This window comes from Aulostomus chinensis, chromosome 8 (assembly GCF_037954235.1).
Source record: "Aulostomus chinensis isolate RoL2024-O1b breed Wild chromosome 8, RoL_Achi_v1.0, whole genome shotgun sequence".
In the NCBI taxonomy this organism is placed as follows: domain Eukaryota; kingdom Metazoa; phylum Chordata; class Actinopteri; order Syngnathiformes; family Aulostomidae; genus Aulostomus; species Aulostomus chinensis.
The window spans coordinates 18,263,815-18,282,234 of record NC_141327.1 but is presented as its reverse complement, the minus strand read 5'-3'; the positions used below and the strand labels follow the sequence as shown (position 1 = coordinate 18,282,234).

At 42.6% G+C, this 18,420-nt stretch overlaps 1 protein-coding gene across 7 annotated transcripts in view; it reads right to left on the bottom strand.

Annotated features, from left to right (window-relative positions):
* The window catches only part of ank2a (ankyrin 2a, neuronal), an 80,181-nt gene extending 63,026 nt beyond the window's left edge, over positions 1-17,155 (bottom strand). For 4 of the 7 annotated variants that reach the window (XM_086211408.1, XM_086211411.1, XM_086211410.1 and 1 more), the window contains exon 1: positions 16,797-17,155. In XM_086211408.1, the coding sequence (XP_086067534.1) occupies positions 16,797-16,922 (126 nt within the window). In that variant the 5' untranslated portion in view covers positions 16,923-17,155. Of the gene's footprint in view, positions 1-3,208; positions 3,786-16,796 lie in introns of those variants that run through there. The other 3 variants (XM_086211409.1, XM_086211413.1, XM_086211414.1) reach the window with 1 other exon arrangement.
* Between the last annotated feature and the right edge of the window lie 1,265 nt (positions 17,156-18,420).

Sequence of the window (18,420 nt, the reverse complement as noted above, 5' to 3'; positions counted from 1 at the left end):
ACAGTATCAAAGACAGGATAAACATTTGTACGAACACAGCTGTCAAAAATCTAAAATCATAGTATGTTTACTGCCAGTAACTCAAAGAAGAATGGAAAAAACCTCACAATTGAAAAATCTGCAGTTATTATCTTTACCTAAAAATGTGGAGATGCACAATACAATTGGCCCGTCATCGCATTGTGAGTCGAGGTTATTTTATGAATGACTTAAAAAAAAAGTTTCATTTCCTTCAAGTGTGTGTGTTTTTTTTAATGGAGAATAAAATATAAATATCATGATAACTTCTAATATCGGCATCCTCAAATATTTGATGAGTGAGTTGTACTGTATCATCGTATTGGATATCAGAAATCCAAAATCATGTATCCCTGTTTAAAAAAAAGTGATTTATTTTGATTAAATTTGGTGAACAGAGAGGTAAAATTACAACAACCGAGTGATAAGTTAAAGGTGATCTGGTTCAAATTGTAGATCCTGGTTCCAGGTGATCAGCAGGACGGTGGGGCTACTGACTAATCCATTAACTGTACAGTGGAAGCATGATTTGAGCTATCATGGGGTTATGTGCTAATGTGACCTCTCTGAACAGTCAACTAAACTGCTCTTTAACCAGGAGTTTAATTCAAGAAACATTTTAACATACTAAATGTACATACATGTATGACATGTATGGAGCTTTTATGGTACGACATAAATGCTGTATGACTTTTGATGAAGACTTTCTGTTGTTTGGGTTTGGAAGAGTGTCAACAAGGTTTTAACCTTTTTCAAGGCTGGTTAAGACAACAACATGTCAGACAGCAATGTTAACAACAGTCAGGCACCCCATCTCATGTCTGGGATGAAGGCAGGCCCCCCCGGGTAGGATCAGGGGTCAAATCCATGAAATGAGATGTCACAACATACTCAAACACATCAGAAGCAGCGAGATTAACATATTTTTGAAGAAATACAGAAAAGACAAAGCTATTACAGCAGCACTGTCTCCTTTCCTCTTACCAGTGAATCATCAGATCCAGAATCAGCCGGCCTGTAGAAATCTGTGATTAAATCTGTGGTAGCTAAAGTTCTATCTGAGCTACAGGCCTTACACGTTGCAGTGTTGCCCATCTTTAACTGCTACACCTGCCTCAAGTGTCTTTGTGTTTGTCCAAGTCTGCTTCTTCAGGTAAAAATCCGCTCCATCCAACTTTTCAGATACTAGGCTAAATCAATAAATCCTACAAGGCCATTAAATCTGCCCCTCTTCTGTTCAAACTTGATGGACTTGGGGCCAAATCTCATGCACTTACTTCACTATTACCATCACTCTAGCATTACTGTACTCCACTCAGCGTTATCCTGCATCCAGCCAAAACCCCTCAGTATCAGATTCCTCCAGCTCTAAGTGTATCGAGTCCTGCCAAGGCCCCAGCCCAGACTACATTTCCTCTCCTCTGTGTAGGATAACAACGGCTGCCACAAACAACACCCGCACTGTCTCTCCTGCCTTGGCTATTTTCTGCCATTCCAGATCGTCTCTTCAACCAACCCCTTGCAGTGTGGGACTAGGGTGGGGTGCATGACAGCTGGGTCTGAGTAGGGCTGGAGACCACCCCACCCGTGGTACAGTACTCTCCAGGAACACCTAAGGTTATGATGGAGGAGCAGGAGGTCAACCCTTAACAAAGTGGCCGGGTCACACTTCATTATCTAGTGTTACACAGAACCACATGTTCATCGACAGAACACCACAGAAAACATTTCCTGTGTAGACCGTGTTTAGAAGTCTTTCATGTTCTCTCAGCACATTCTTTGAAATAATTATAGAATAGAATTTCATATTTTCCAAAGTCCACATCACATTCCTTGATGATTTGTTTATAGGGTTTTCATCGTGTGTGTTTGTGTCAAATTTGCACCAGCAGCCACATACAGTCATTGTCCTTTCATTTATCACAACTATCTTATCCCTTTCCTGTGATTTAAAACAGAAGCCTATTTTAGACGTTGTTCACAAGATTACAAACTACTAGACTAAACTAGAAGCTGAGTGTGTGCATTCCTCTGCCAGGCAAACATTCAGCCCCTGGGGCTTCCGTGTTCTAGCCCTAATTAAAGCTGCAAGCTACCGTGATCGAGCCCCCGCACCCATGTGCACGCCACAGTGCGTGGCTGCTCTGTAGAGACACAGGGAGGTGAAACCTGATACTTTTTGGATTTTGCGTGAAGGAGCTAATGCATGTACCGTGATGCAAACATTGTTTGCCGCTTCAGCTGGGTGGCGCAAGAGGACACGCTATGCTGCTTTTCTGACGGGAATCAAATGTTTGTTACATCAAAAGATCTGACAGTGGAGTCCAGTTTCACCAGTTTCCTGTTCTATGGCAAAATAACGATACTGAAATCAAATCAAAACTTACTCTTCACACTAACCCACCACCAAGTTCTTAAAGCACTTCTAATTTCTGTCCAAATTTAAGACAGATCTGACTGACCAGCTGGGAGGAGTACGTCAAAGTGTAAGGCTTTCCTGTTTTTCAATGTGTTCCTCCTTGACCAACACTGCACCCCTCCACCAAGTTTGGTTAAAACGGCCACAAAGTTTTTTGTGTAATTCCCCTGACAGACAAACAAACACACAAACAAGTGGAACACCATCTAAAATTGATCAATTTGTGTGCCCAAGAGGCGAGGCAGTATCACAGTCATTATTGTGCATGTAGCTGGTGTGAATTTGCATGCTATCTTACGATTAAAAAGACCTTATAAATGTGCTATCCTGTGTATGTGTGTATGTGGGTGCGTGCTTATGTCAGAGGAAACTGTACAAAGATTGAATTGATGGAGAACCAGATGTTATCTGTCAAGGATTTGTGTAGATTGACCAGCAGTGAGTCATGTCATGCAGGATCCTGGATTATAAACTCTACTCTTTCGAAGTCGATGCCAACACGGATTGAAAAAGAAGCCATCATAAAAATCTCCCTTGTAACCTGGTTTGTGTGTAGATTAGGTCTGTTATACTTTCTACCTACAAAAAAGGTTACCCCCATCATCTCCTGAACACATGACACACACATTTGCATGGAAGATTGGATAGAAACATCTAGATGAGCCGCTAAGCCAGTGGCCATGTTAACACAATGGCCATGGCAGCATAATGAACTAGATATGTGACATAACATATGTGACCGAGTCTGCATTGTGATTTTGTGTGTTTTACCTGCCGCTTCCGCTCAGCCCTCTCACGCTGCCGCCTCCTCCTCTCTCTGGCTTTCTGTAGCGCCCTGTATTCTGGATGCTGCTCGAGCTCACGGGCCTTCTTCAGGTGGGCAGCAGCATGAGCCATAACTTCACCTCTCTTGTGCTACCTGTCTCCAAATATAGCCGTACTACCTGGTTCCTAACATGTACAGAATACCTACGATATACACTTAACCTCGTAGGGGCCAAAAATGGTCACATAACAGATCTTGGAATGAATTTTAAAACTCTTTTACTCAAAAGTAACCCTGAAAATGATCAAATCAAAATAAGAATAAAGAAAAAAAAACAAGTGGCTCCAAAACGTATCCTTACTTCCAACCGACACTGGAAGTAAACAATTGCTGACTGTTTCTCTCCTTCAAATCTTCTTTTCCTGTCTCCAGTTGTCTCTCTCCTTTGAAGAAATTGTAGGACACCTTTGCATTACACCTCACCAGGAAAAAGTTACTAGATTATCACATTTTCACAAAAAAAGTCCACACGTTTTTAAATGCAAAGTGAGAATGAAATGTGCAAAAGCACGAGAGAAAGAGAGATGATGACTGAAAAGGGTTGATGAATGACAGTAAGACCCATCCATTCACTCATTACTTAACCCCCCTAACACAAACGCGTGCACACACACACACACACACACACACACACACACACACACACATACACACACACACACACACACTCCCACAGGGAATGACCCAGTCCAGATGTACATACTCCATGTGAACAGATGTGGCTTCAAATGTGTGTGTGTGTGTGTGTGTGTGTGTGTGTGTGTGTGTGTGTGTGTGTGTGTGTGTGTGTGTGTTTGCTCACTCACATGCATTCATGGGAGTGTTTGTAAGGGACTTACAGTCACAGGAGTGTTTAGTGTGTGAGGGGTTTAGTGAGGCTACGGCCCAGCTACTGCTGCTGCTGCAGCTGATCTCTCTACTGCTAACAGAGTCAAATACACACTGTTTCTTCAGGGAAAGAGAGATGCTTGAGAAGAAGGGATGATAAATTGTTGAGATGGTGAGATTGGCAGATTGGATTAGTAAATATGGGAGATTAGATTGAAAAATTAGGTAAAATGTTCCAGTGGTAACAGTGGCACTAACGTGAATGGGCTCATTTGATAACCTTTCTGTACCAACTTCCTACACCAGATTTGAAAGTGTAGGAATCCGTTTAATGAGTGACGTGTCGATGCTGCTGTCCATCAATTAAAGTATAACTAGAAATGTACTGCAGGACATATCGGGTGTGGTAAAAGGTGAATGAAGCCTGATGACATTTTAGCACCGTCATCCCCAGTTATCTAATGATGCCATTGATTAGGCTAAGTAGGAATCAAACTTGCTTTTTTTAAAACATTGTTTCCTTTGTTCCTCACCCAGATGAAGCCAGTTATTTGAAGATGTTAGATGAGATTAGCGCAGCATATAAAACCCCTGATCTGTAAACTCCCCCATCTGGTGATGAATGCTGCTAAAATACATGCAGCTATTAGACAGTGTTCAACAACAGCTTGACTTCTGCATGATCTCAATTGTGCATTTTCCTACGTGCAGGCAGAACAGGTGAAAATGAGGTAGTATGGAATGCATAAATCATATTAATAAAAGCATTAACACAAAGAGTTGCCACTTGAATGAGTGAAAAGGAAGAGTAGAGAGGAAGAAGAGCAGGGTGAACTTTGGTGCAGACTGTCCTACGGTGAGCCAGCAGAGGAGGCGGGACACACCACTCTGTCCAGAGGGGGACCGGGGAGCAGCAGGCCAGGAACAGAGGCTTTATAATCACCTGCAAGTTACACGCTTCCCCCTGTATGATGAGGAAGTCGATCAGTCTGAGTCTCAACCGCACTGCACCCTCAATACTGGTGGCTGATGCAATGTGATTTGATGGGTCCTGCGTTTGTTTGTGTGTGTGTGTGTGTGTGTGTGTGTGTGTGTGTGTGTACAACACAGTCAAGGTCTCTCTCTATCAGTGCGGCGAATGTTGGGAGTTTAAAACTCAGCACCATGGAAACGATCTGTTACTGTTAACATAATGTGTCTGGAATGTTTTCCTGTTATCAGACAACAACAACAGTAACAACACACATCATGAATGGAGCAGATCTGCTGAATCACTCCACTCTGTCATTCTGTCCAAAACATTCAGGCACATCAAGGCTCCATTCATGTCCACCATGACCCTGCTGTGGTGAAGGTCTGCTCTTCTAGCGCTCTCTGCTGGTCAAACAGAGAACACCACATAACTGAGAGGGCAACCAAAAAGGATTTTGGTTTTAGGCATTACGATTTTCATACATATCAATCGTGCACATCATGTTCAGATCACCATTATGTACTCAAGACTAAGTCAGTAAAAAAAAAAAAGAAGAAGAAGAGCTCTGCAACTTCTTTAAATGAGACTTTTTTTTCTCAGTGCATTGTCACACATGAAACCCAAGAGAGTTCACCTTTGTTAAAATCCGATCCCCTAGTTTGTTTTTACAGTGCAACGATTCGCGTAAACCAAGGACCTTTACATGACCTACTTTTTCATCATCCACATCTCACCCTGCTTTTGACATTGATGGGTGTTTCTGACATCATCGTGTTGCCAGTTCAATGAATGGTAAGCATGGATGGTAGTAAGCTTTGAGGAAAAAATGAATCTAAAGATTATCTGCATTTATTATGGCAGTAATATCAGCACCGTCAAGTACTGCCATATTCTCGGCCAGTTCCATTATACCAAATGAAAGCTCTTGACAGGAAAGGGGGAGAGAACAGCAACATTTCCCTCTTCTTCTTCTCTATATTGGTTCCCATGATGACATAAACCAACATTATCCCGATGGCGGCCGGGTTTGCAGATTTCACATCTGTAATTTTATGTTTATTTTTTAGTTGTTGTAATGTTCAGTTTTTTTTTTCATAATCTGACACCATTAGCCAATTATCTCCACACCAAATTTAACCAAAATCCACCCATTCATTTTTGAGATATCCTGCTAACAAACAAACACATACCGCTGATCACATTATCCTCCGAGCAGCGATAAACATCCCATAACAGTCTCCTCTACAACTTGACTAAACTTTTAATAGCCACAGCCACTGTACCGCTGCACTTGTCACGTTACAGGTTTAACAGACAAAATCGATAAGTTTATCGATCAGCATGTTAGCTGATAGCTTAGTGTGTTATTACAGTAACGCTGGTGTGTGCGTAAGAATATTTTTAATACTATGAACTTTTCATAGCAGTTTCTACGCATCAGCAAAGGCAGATCAATGCGTTTTATCAATTCCCGTCCATCACTAATGTAAGATAGAATTTTAGAATACTTTGCAAACTAAAGAACAGTGTGTGCGTGTGTGTGTGTGTGTCCATTTAAGACTCAGATTACACTGGGGAAGGCTCCAAAGAGCTGTGTTTCAGTACAAGGGTTAATGGTCTGCTTTCTGTTTCATAGATCTTAGGCTTTTACGCGTCCCATTAGGACCCTGTGATAGACAGATAAGAGAGACCAACAGAAATACCCCGGCACATGACTCTATATGTTCCCATGCAGGTTCGAGTGCATTACCCACTTCCCCATGAGACATGACATGAAGAGCAAGAACAAGAAATGATCAAATTTTCATTCTGTGTTTCACAATGTCTGTGTTTATAATTTCTCTACGGTGCTGGATTTTGGAGTACTAATAGAAAATGTTGAAAAAACGATCTTATTATTACAGTTCTTTTGACTGATAGTATGATTGACAAATGATTTGCAGTAGGAGTGGGAGTCTTAATTTTACTTCATTGTTCTAACTGAAAAATGTTTAGGCTAAAATGAGCGTGGTATAACTGTTGTTAGGATCTGTATTAAAAACAAAAGTTTTCTTTAGTCTGCAGCTTACCTTGACACACCATTAGCTTTTACCAAACATCGCATCTTCATGTGATTTGAAAATTACGGGAGGGAATATTGCAATTTCCATTAATTTTTAATTAAAAGTGCAACCCTCGTGCCAATTCACAATAGCACACGAGCAAACACACGTCCTCAAAGCAGTCCTTCATTACCGGGCTGCGGTGATGTAACTTCAGTTGCCTATAAGAAAGTTTATTTTTAGATCATACCGACATGAAGTCAGATAAACGTGCGGCTGCCTGGAAAGCAGGAAAAAAATAATGCATTAATGAGGCCTATGTTGTGTTTTGGATAACAATAGCATGCATTGCAAGTAGAATGTGGGCTTAAAAAAAAACAAAACAAACAAAAACAAGTTCCTTTGACTTATGCTCCTGGGAGACATTGTCTTATTATTGGTGTTGCTTTAGTTTCTGCTGTTTTGTCGACGTGTTCTGGATGCTGCTGCTGTTGTTGATGATTTGTCTGGCTTCTAATGGAGGTCCAGTGCTGTCTGGTGGAGGTCTGCCAGTGAGAGTCTGGCAGCATGAAATGCATCTATGATTTAATGGCGGGAGGATCTTTTTTTTTGCTGTGAGACAACTCATTTGGATCGCTGGAAGCCCATCCATTTTTCATGCTAACAATTTTCACTGCTCTCCCTCACTGCTCCTCATTGCTAGTTTTCATTAGTGCTTACATTTATGCGGCTTAAGTGGTGCATTATGTTAACCTATTATAAGTGTGCAAGTATGTCATACGCTTACCCAAATGTCCTCCTGAGTTGTGTGTGTGTGTGTGTGTGTGGTGGTGGTGGGGGGGGGGGGGGGGGGGTTGGCAGGGCAGTAGTCATATAGTATTCAACACATTCAGTTTTCTGGTGTATTTTTTCCATTTCTGAAAATTTCTATTTTTAAAATTTCACACTGTTTCCTGCATTTTCTTGATTCTTGAAGACAAGAGACTCAGATTGATGACAATGAAACGACACTATCGTCTCTGCTGAAAGAAACATTTATGTCAACAGAAATCTGCGGTCAATTTGCCTTATGTGTGTGTTCACGCTTTGAATAACACTTGACAGGAAATCAGGGGCCCCCTGTTTGAGACCGTAAGTTTCCTTAAAAACACAACTTTTTGTTTTGAACTTGACACATTAGTTTAACGAATTAACTGGACTGGTATGTCTATGACAAAGCACCCTGGTTCAATATGAGTATTTCTTTTATATTTTGATAATGATGCTTATGATCTAAAGAACGATCTTACTGAGCTAGAAGGAAAATAAAACTATTTCACAAACTATTCCCTGAGAGAACGTGTGTTTTGTGAGGAAAGTCTTTATCTCCCAGGACATTTTTGCAGTCTATGCTGAATACAACAGGATATATATATATATTTTTTACAATCAAGATGACAGCGGGAGGCCTGCAGGGCCCTCAATGACTCCCAGAATATGCACAGCCACGCCGCACATCCGATCCCTTCAGGATATTGATTCTGAGCTGCAGCTGAACCCCGCGCCACATGACTCCATCATCAGGACATCAACACTGCAGTTTACTACCAGGTTACTCACTCAGCTTGAAAAGATTACCGTGAAAAATATGAGTGGTACTGCAGATAAACAGTTTCTTTACTTTGTTTTAAAAGATCCGCGACAGAAATAAGATATGTGACAAATGTGTTGATTTCAGAAATCTACCAGCGAGCTTGACAGTTACGTGCAATAAATAAAACATGATATGTTAAGAAAACTGGTTGGTCGATGTCTTCCCAACAGGGAAACATTGCTGGGGCAACTCAATTAACATCCAAAGATTATTCTATTTATGACAGAAAAAAAAAAGAGTTGTTTATTCTTGCAAATCAGATGCAAGGCGCTATTGCTGCCTAATATTTTGGATAAACTAACCATACTGTTTTTGATTTTCAACCTGAAAAAGCTCTAATTGTTCTTTCAGGAAAAAAGGTATTATTTGACAAATGCAATTTCTACACGTCAAGAGCCTGGCTGGTGTTAATGTTGGGCACTGTCTACCTGTGGGGAGGGGGAGAGGTGCAGCTTTAAAATCACTAAGTTACGACGACGGAGGCAGAGGCAGTGGTCAGTGACGTGACGGATCATCTGCTGGCCCAAACCTGCTACATGAACTGATGTAAACATTGGTCATGACTAAGCTGTGAGCTGATCAGTTATGTCTGACTTGCTTGCATTTGCTTGAAAGAGTGAACAAATTCGGAGCAGAGACAGTAATGGTAAGGTTAGCTGATGACTGAAATGTCAAGTCATTTTTAAGGCTTCTTATGGGAAAGGTCAAAGCCATGAGACACTCATAGTGCATTTGGTCTCTGTGTCTCTCACAAAATCAGACAGAAAAGCATGCGGAGGAGAATCCAGACCACACCCAAGCTCAAGGACATAAAGACGAGGTAGGCTATTGTCCCTGAGAGCGAATAAGCTGAAGGAAACAAGGTGGAAAAGACCCCACCCTGCAGTAAGTTAAGAAATACAATATACACATCAACACACAAACATGCAAAACATCTGATCACATGACGCCCTTCAGTTTTGCTATACAGTCAACAACCCTCCCCAATTCTAACAGAGCACATTAACTAATTGCTTGCTTTTGCTACGTTAGGCCACCACATCCTTTTCCAGAGCAAAGCGTGAGGCATCTAAAAAGACTCTACATGGCCAGATATGCAGAGCAATAAATTGCTTACTTCCCTTCTGACGCCAGTTTTACGAGGTGTTATTTCGAAAAGCTATCAGCAAAATGCAAATCCTGCAACCACAACCGGCATCCACTGCTCTGATGTGATACAGGCCGCTTGGTATGATACCGTGGAAATGGCCTTCATACAAATTTACAGCTTTCCCTTTTTCTCTCTCTGATGTACTGCGCTACAGTCCCCCGGGACTGCATGACGTCAGTTTGCCATTCCTGTTAATGAGATGAGAAGCACTGATCCCACTGGAAACAACATATTCCAGCGAGACTGCCATCCCACTGCAGATGCTATTTATCAATATTCCTGTTATCGCCATGTCAGGGACATTGAGACTGTGGAAACAGTCTAAAGAGGCGATGAAGACAATATTCAGCCAATTCAACCAAACAGACATGCTTGCAGCTCAAAGAAGACAACTTTTAAGAGATTAAAGCATTAGAGAAAATGCTTTATTCTGGGTTAGTCTGACTCAATCTTTCCGAGGTTGGACTAAAGCATCTAAAAATGCGGTTTGGAAGTTTGTATATACTTTAGTCATCGTAGCAGATGATAAGATAAAAAGAAGACTTTAGTAGGCAGACAAGGAGAAATGTACAGAGTTGTAGAGTTCTGCATTTTATTTAGTCTTTCAGTGTGCGTCAGTTGTTGGACAGGGATGTCACTCTCTGACCTGTTTGGTGTACAAAGCAAAAAGTGAACTGAAAGTCTGTTTGCAGTGTGTTTAAGAGTCATACCTCAACCTTATGTTTGATTCTTCCTCAGTTCTTCTATTATGGGATAATGAAAGTCGTGCAGTTACACAGACCCATGAGGGAAGTCCTCTGAAAAGCTGTTTGGAAAAGGCCGCTGGCTAAAAGTACTCAGCAAGGGATTGGAAGAACCACCTGACTATCAGATTCTGTCGCACAAAATTCAACCAATCAGATCAACAAACTCATGTAACAGCCAATTTATGGAAGAGTGAAAACATCTTGTTTATGGGGAAATGTCTTTGCTCTTCTTTTAAAGAAGGAAAACTCTCCGTTTCTGATTACTGATGCTATAGTAGCGCCTACGCTAAGCTCTTCAGGAGCTGCTATTATTGTCAACTATCTATCTCCCCAAAGGAAGCTGACTGACACAAACAACTGTTGGTGAGGACACAAATACATAATGTGAAACCTGCCTGCAATGGATTCTCATGTGACCTCTTGATCTTTGGAAACCAGTTGCTTAGCAAGCTACCAGTTAAATGGTCTAATTAATAAACTATAACTACAGCTCACTTACAACTCCGACTGTACACCGACTGTGTTTTGTCATTTGTAATCTGACATTTCTTTCTTCTCCAGACCACGCGGAGCGCCGCGGTTCATCGTTTTCATTTTCATTAGCCATGAACAACCAACCAATGTTTTTTGCTTCACCTCAAGTTTGACCTACTGTTTCATGTACAAAAATCAGCTAAAAATAGAAAGTGTTCCCATCTGATGGCTGATCTCATCCAGCGTCACTTGACGAAGGGTATTGAGGCATAAACCACCTCCAAGTTGTATGTATAATGAATAATGAAGTGCGTGACCTAAAATTCACTGCAGCACACAGTCATAGCAGGAATGCTGAGTGATGCTTTCAGACACAAGGAAGGAGAAAGAGAATGAAGGAGGCAGACAATTAGCCAGACATAAAGTAACACTGAGAGAGAGAAAGTGACTCCGAGACAGAATAAATGGCCGGTCCAAGCATAATAAACATTTAAATAACATTCACATTGTCAGTGGTTCTGTTTTGGACAATGACTAAATGCCATGATGAGCTTGAAATGATGTACAGAAAAAAATTAAGAAGTGCTTAAGTGCTAAAAAAAACAAACAAACAAACCGCAAGATAAATCCTTAAACCGGACGTAATGAAGGTTAAAACAGCAGGAGATAGAAGTCGCATCGCAGCAGCATCCTCAGCGTTTGGAAAAAGCAGTCTGATGTTTTCCTGCCATATATACGGTGCGTGAATGCGTGTGTATGTTTGTTTGCTTGTGTGTGTGTGCGCGCGTGTGTGTGTGTGTGTGCGTGTGCGCGCGTGCAGTTCTATGAGCCGTGCTGTTCTCAACAACATAGTGAAGAGCTTTGATGTGTTTTCCTGTGAGAAATCCTTCACTTACTTCAAACGTGATGAAAGAGGCAGTGAAGAGGAGAGGAAGGTTAAGAAGTTGGAGAGAGGGAGAGAAAGCACATTGACATGAGGGCATTTGAGAGCTTCTGAGAAGTCCACTGATTGCTGACCACGCCCTCTTGTGTCTCTCTTGCTGTTTCTCTCTAACGGGAAACACAGTGCTCAGGCCATACTGAATAATTAACATCTAAATGCTTCCAAATGCCCCCTTGGTCCTACAACACCTGCCTGCTGTGGAGAACGACAGGCCGCCATCTTTGCTTGAGGATCATTAGTCATGCTTGTATTTCTTAAATACAAGAAATACATAAATACAAATAGAAATCAATCAACAGATAATATTTGTACCTCTCTGTAATGTTATAATGATGCCTAACTCTACACTGCATATGCGGTATGGTATGAGGGTGGAGTACAGCCGGTGAATGCAAACAAAACATGTGATGTCATCACAAGCCATTTTTTTAGTTGAATGATTAGTGAAAAAAAAAAACAACACTGCATCCTCCTAACCCTGTTTATGTACTTTTATTGAGTCTGTTTCTGCAATCAATATTGAGTCTCTTCGACTTGCATTGATGCTACTGATAGCAGCTTTGAGAGACAATTGTTGAAAACTCAGTGATTCCATCAAATCCTACAACCAATCAGAGGCTGCATTAATTCTGTGCAGCTGCAAATCTATGAATTCTCATTGTGGTTTTAGATCAGAGGGGATTCAGAAGGAGCTGGGGGCTCGCAAGATAGGGATGATGTCATCAGGCTAGCTTCATCCTGCCTAACTGCAACACTTACGAATGCAGTAGAAAGCAGGTACGTCCCAGCATGATTCAGTATAACGATGCCAGTAGCCATCAGTAGGGGTACTGGAGAGGTTGACTTGAGGTCACTGATGTGTAAGTGCTGGCCAGGCCACAGCAGCGCTAACTGCTCTGGTAAATACAGCAATGTAATGGAGTGTTTGCGTGTGTTTCAGAGTGCACCCATTCACCAAACATCCCTGTTGGACGAACGGAGGACTGCAGAGGCTTTCTGGGTGTGTGGCTACAGCTGCTGGGAGGTAATGTAATGAAGGCCGGGACTCCACTAAGACTCCTTTCCTGGATTATCCCATTTTACCAATTACAACGGAGAAGAAAGACAGATGGACGCAAAGGCACATGCAGGGGAGACAGAGGGAGAGGAAATGTCAAAGGCTGCAGTGAAATCTGACCTCCTGGCACATTTGGGCACCGTGAGGGGAATGGTGGGGCTGGGACACACTGGAAGAAAGGGGTGAGAGATGAGCAGGAACAGCAGCCGAAGAGGAAATCAAGGGCAGATAATATAAGCAATTTAAGACTGGGAGAGGAAGTGAGAGGCTCTGGAGAAGAAACAACAGAGCAGGGGAAAAAAAAGAGAGAGGAGGGAAATGTGGTGCAGGAGAAGCTATAAAATGAGGGGAAACAGGGGATCACAGCAAGATGGCTTCAAAGGGGATCTTCCCACCAAGTGCTGAGAGAGAAATAGGTCATGTTGTCTACTTCTCGCGAGTTATAAAACCAGAATAAAGCAAACACAGACGTCGCTTTTTGGAAGGAGAAAGATTCATCATCACTACCAAATGCACCAATAATCTAACGTGACCAGCGTGTCTAAATTTCCACAGCTGCAGCCCAGACCGCACTGGACATAAAATTGAGTTCTAAGATGATCTGAAGTGAGCCATAAACTGTTCAACCACAAAATATGACCTGGTCTCCGTATTGTTCTGATTGAAGAAACAAGGCCGCCACCCAAGAGCTGTGCAGCATGTAAATACCCAGCATTGACACAGGTTCACTGAGCACGGAAACACGGATGCACAGCCACTTGGCTGAGATGAAGCTATTTGTCTCCAGGACAATCAGACAGGCAGTATTTTTAGACCAGCAAGTAAACACCACACATCTCAGTGTCTCTTTATTTCTCTTTTTCCTCTCACGTGATAGATCAGTCTTCATTTTACGCTGAATTTCTCAGCACTCACTCCATTTCTCCAAATGCCGTTATGGTGAAAAAGTCACCGCTTCCGTGCTTGATAGTGACATCAGAGTTGTGAGCTCAGGCAATCCTATCAAACCTTGCAGCTCAGGAAAACAATGATGTCCAAACATCCCCAAGCTGCCTCTCAGCTCAACTGCTATGAGGACTTTTTACCCATCCTCTTCTGTGTATAGTGGGTCTGAGTTAAATGCACAGGCTGTGCCAAAGCATGGGAAAAGTCATTAATCATCATCTTCCCTAACAGCTCTCTGAAGGATGCAGTAAGGGCAGCGACCGTTACTGCCTACCAGCCATCAGCCCTTTTGGAGGCTAACACGACGCCAAGCACCTATCAGCTCCCCCGGTCAAACTCCTGCACTGCCACTCACAATCGCTGCCCAGTGTGGGTGCGGCTTTGACGGCCTCTCTCTATCTGGCTGGACAGGACAGGAGGGACATTTCACTCCTACCTACAACCTTCCAAACCGTGCTTTGAAAAGGCTTCATTTGCTTCTGGTTCTGTGGAAATTAGGGGGTGTGATTCTGAACCGTTACATTGCACAAATATGGACAGTCAAGCAGCTTTTTGTAGGCGTCCAGCTAGGAGACTGGATCCCATCCAAAGATCTAACCAATGCGTATTTAAACATCGCCACACTGGAGTATTTAGACTTCCTTCCTGATGTTTGTGCGTTCAGTCTTCTAACTCTCCTTGCGCAACCGTCCATATTGATGCGAAGCCCCACTCTCAGCCTGCGCAGGGTGCAGGCAGACCAAGGACCTGATCATTCATCAATGCTGCCGCTTGTGATCGATCATCGGGGGTAAAGTTAGAGGCCCGGCTGCTGTGGGCTCCACATAGATCACAGGAGCAGCGGATGATTATTCCTCTGCATCCCCCACATTCCCAAGACGGAGCACTATTTTAAAAAAAGGAAGCATTGTAATTTTACACATGGACATCTGTTAACACATCTCGGTCTGCATTTTGTTTTCAGACAAACATTGTCTTGGTGGCTCCAGAAACAGTTGTGCCAGGACTGATAAGCTGTGGCGAGTGATGAAACTTGAGGCAACCTTGGTTAAAGATGAGGACAGACAAATACCAGACCTCTGAAGGAAGGATGGACTGTTTGATTACCTTACACAAGTGCACCCATCCTGTCTGAATGCTAAATTAGATGAATGACTGGAAAAGCAACAAAAAGACATTTAAACTGAAGAAGTAAACTTCAAGCCGAGGCTTCTCTGTTTAAAATGCACACACGACAACAACACGACATCCCGCTTTGTAGGCGGGACCACCAGAATTAAATAAATTCAATAAAAGCTCGCAGGTTCTTAAAAACGTCACGGGTGTTTGCTTCAAGGGCTTGCCAAGGTCTTAATTTAGGGGACCTTCCAATATTTTTTATTTATGAAAACTTCATTTCTAATTTAATAGTTAGAATTTAAAAAAAAAAAAAAACAGACTTCCAAAAATTGAGCAATCTGAAACCGTTTCACGGCCCATTAGTGGCTGCTCACAGCCCACCTATGGGGCCCAACCCAGTGGTTGATAAACACTGGAGTAAAAGATTAGCAAAGTTACTTGTTACACTGAGATGATACATTCATCAATTTAGCCTGCACGTTAGACTCCAAAAACATATGTTCCTCTAATAGGAAGTTTATAGGAAATCTTATACTGTAGTTTTACGACCCACTGCCTTCTGGAAGTTGAGTTTCTTTGGATGAAGGCAAAAACAAACAAAAAAACAAGGCAACTAACCTCATTATCAAGACGCAAACACCTGTTTGAGCAGCGCCACTGGATATCCCAAGGCTGTTTATATAAAACACCCCTGATTGCATCCAAGTATGTGAGCTGAGTGGCCCCACCCAAAAACAAAGGATCCCTGTAGCGCTACAGTCCATTAATGGAATCAAATTAGCTGGACAGAGTGCACTGAAACAGGAAACCATCTCCTGACTCACTTTCACCAAACACACCAGCACATTTTGTACTGTCACACATTCGGTCTGACTTTAATTTTTGTTGATTATCGCATAACAGCATCCATTTACACACACACAGGATTTATACCTTGCAAATGTTTTCTATTGGTCTTACACCAACGCAACAATGTAGCAGTTTAGTTCAATGAATGAATCGCACTAAAGAATATCAGAATTTCTGTCTAGACACAAAGACACTAATGAGCAAACCCGACCCAGCCCAAGAATGGCCCGAGACCACTTAGCGCGCGCACACACACACACACAGACACACAGACACACACACCAGCAACTAGACACTGAAGACAGAACGAGTCTAAGCTGAAGTGCCATGGAACTAGTGCGTGACACAATGTCTCACCATCTTTTTAAGCCCAACTACATAGTCTGAAGTTTAAGAGCCTAAAAAGACAGAAACTTAGCTCACATCAGAAGTTGCAAACATCTCTCCCTGTCCCTGCAGTCTCTGACTGGCGTCATACAGGCCAACTTGTTTATTTTGACGGCCATGACATCTGCTACAGTTTGGGTATTATCACACTTCCCTCAAGTACGTCGCTCTAAGTCTGTTATCAAAACAGATGTTAGTCTCTCTGCAGAGGATTTTTGCGCACATTAGAAGCCCTTTTAAACCAGAAACATGCTCCACATTTGAGCGGCGGTGACAGATCAGCAGCGCGACAACGCCTTCGCCTGCTCCCCCCGAACACACAGCATCAGCAGCGGTTCAGCCTGCTCTTTACTGGGCCGGTAGTCAATGCGGAGACAAGACACCCACCTGCCGTATACGGTTCTGGTGCAACGGCGGTGGTGGTCCACCCTCGGGGGACGTGTTGCTGGAAGAGGCCATTTTTAAGTCGGAGCCGCCGCCCCTGGAGAGACCTTCTTCGGGGCTACTTGACATTCTGACTGCTGCTGCTGGAGGCGACGCGGTCAGGCAGGGAGCTTTTGCCGGTGCAAGGTGGATTTCAATGCCCGCCTCACAGTCCACGCGTCACGGCAGGGCCTGGAATCATTCTGCGGCTTGACAAACAGTCTGTGGTGAGATGTGACAACAGCGAGCACCGTATTTCTCCTAAATTGTCAAACCAAAAAGGAGCGCTCCCTCCGCTCGTGGGATGCTGCTGCTGCTGATGTGCTGCTGTACGCGTCAGTGTGTATGAGCGTGAAGACGTGAACGCGCCTCTGACGCGCTTCCCCGAAACTCTGCAGGATCAATGCTGCCTTCAGGAACCATCAGTGACTCCGGAGACTCACCTCGACTGTCATGACTAAGCTTCACTACTTGAAATTTATGACACCCTTGTCATTGAAATACGGCCTGGCGGAGGCAAAGGCAGTAGCAAACATGACGTGAGCTATATTATGATTGGCTGACATGAAGGCGACTTATTAAAATGGCGACACCATTTGTTGTCACCCTTTGTCCGCGTCTACTCGTATTATTTCCCAACATATCGCATCAGTAGTTTTTATACAAGATTATAGCGGATTTGCTGATCTTTTACACAATTTAAGATGCACAGCACGGCTCCATCTGGTTTAGGAAAATAAACATATTCGTAAACATTTTATTCTGAGAATATTCCCAGTGGTCCTTGAATGCATCGACACGCAGTAGCCCAGTGCGCCCCTGTTTTGCTACTGTTACCCCACCACCACCACCACCACCTTAAAACGTCTTCTGCAGCAGTCATCTCTTTGGAGGAAAAACTTACAAGCGTGTCCTAATATTACGTCAAAATTGCATACACACTTATGAAATCACTGAAGGAGGGCTACATGAGGCTCGGCTGGGGTGATTTAATCTCCCTCTCAGTATTCTTACGCCCCCACCTTGGCCTGGGTCTCTTCACTCAGCTACAAATTTAATGAAGGTTGACAGGCCAAGATCAATAATACTGTCTTGGAGATATTTATAAAACCAGGAAAGACTTGAGAGAGGGGCCAAATAGGGAAGGAGGTGTAAAGAAAACATGTTCAACACAAACACTTGTCACCAATCCAGCTGTTCAGATTAAGATTGTGGGATTATATTCAAAACTAGGTTACATTCAAATGGTTATGAATTGATCCTTGTGGATTTTTTTCCAATGTACTTTGTATTACATCCTTTTCTGCTATGAGATCCTGTATGCTCTTCTATATGTTCAATGAAAAAAATGATTTTGCAGGTTTTTTTTCTTTTTAAACCACAGTAAAATTAAAGTTTTTGATGGATTTATTTTGCCAACCAACTGCAATACAACTGGGTGCAAGAGTATTATCAGCTGGAGTCGTGGGAAAATTGAACTATTGGTTTCTTTCAAAGATGAGAAATTTATTGGTGAGAGAAAGTCTTCTGATTTTTCCACCAAGGTTTGTGTCAGAAAAGTCATGTCAGTCCTGTCTGTAGTGGTGAT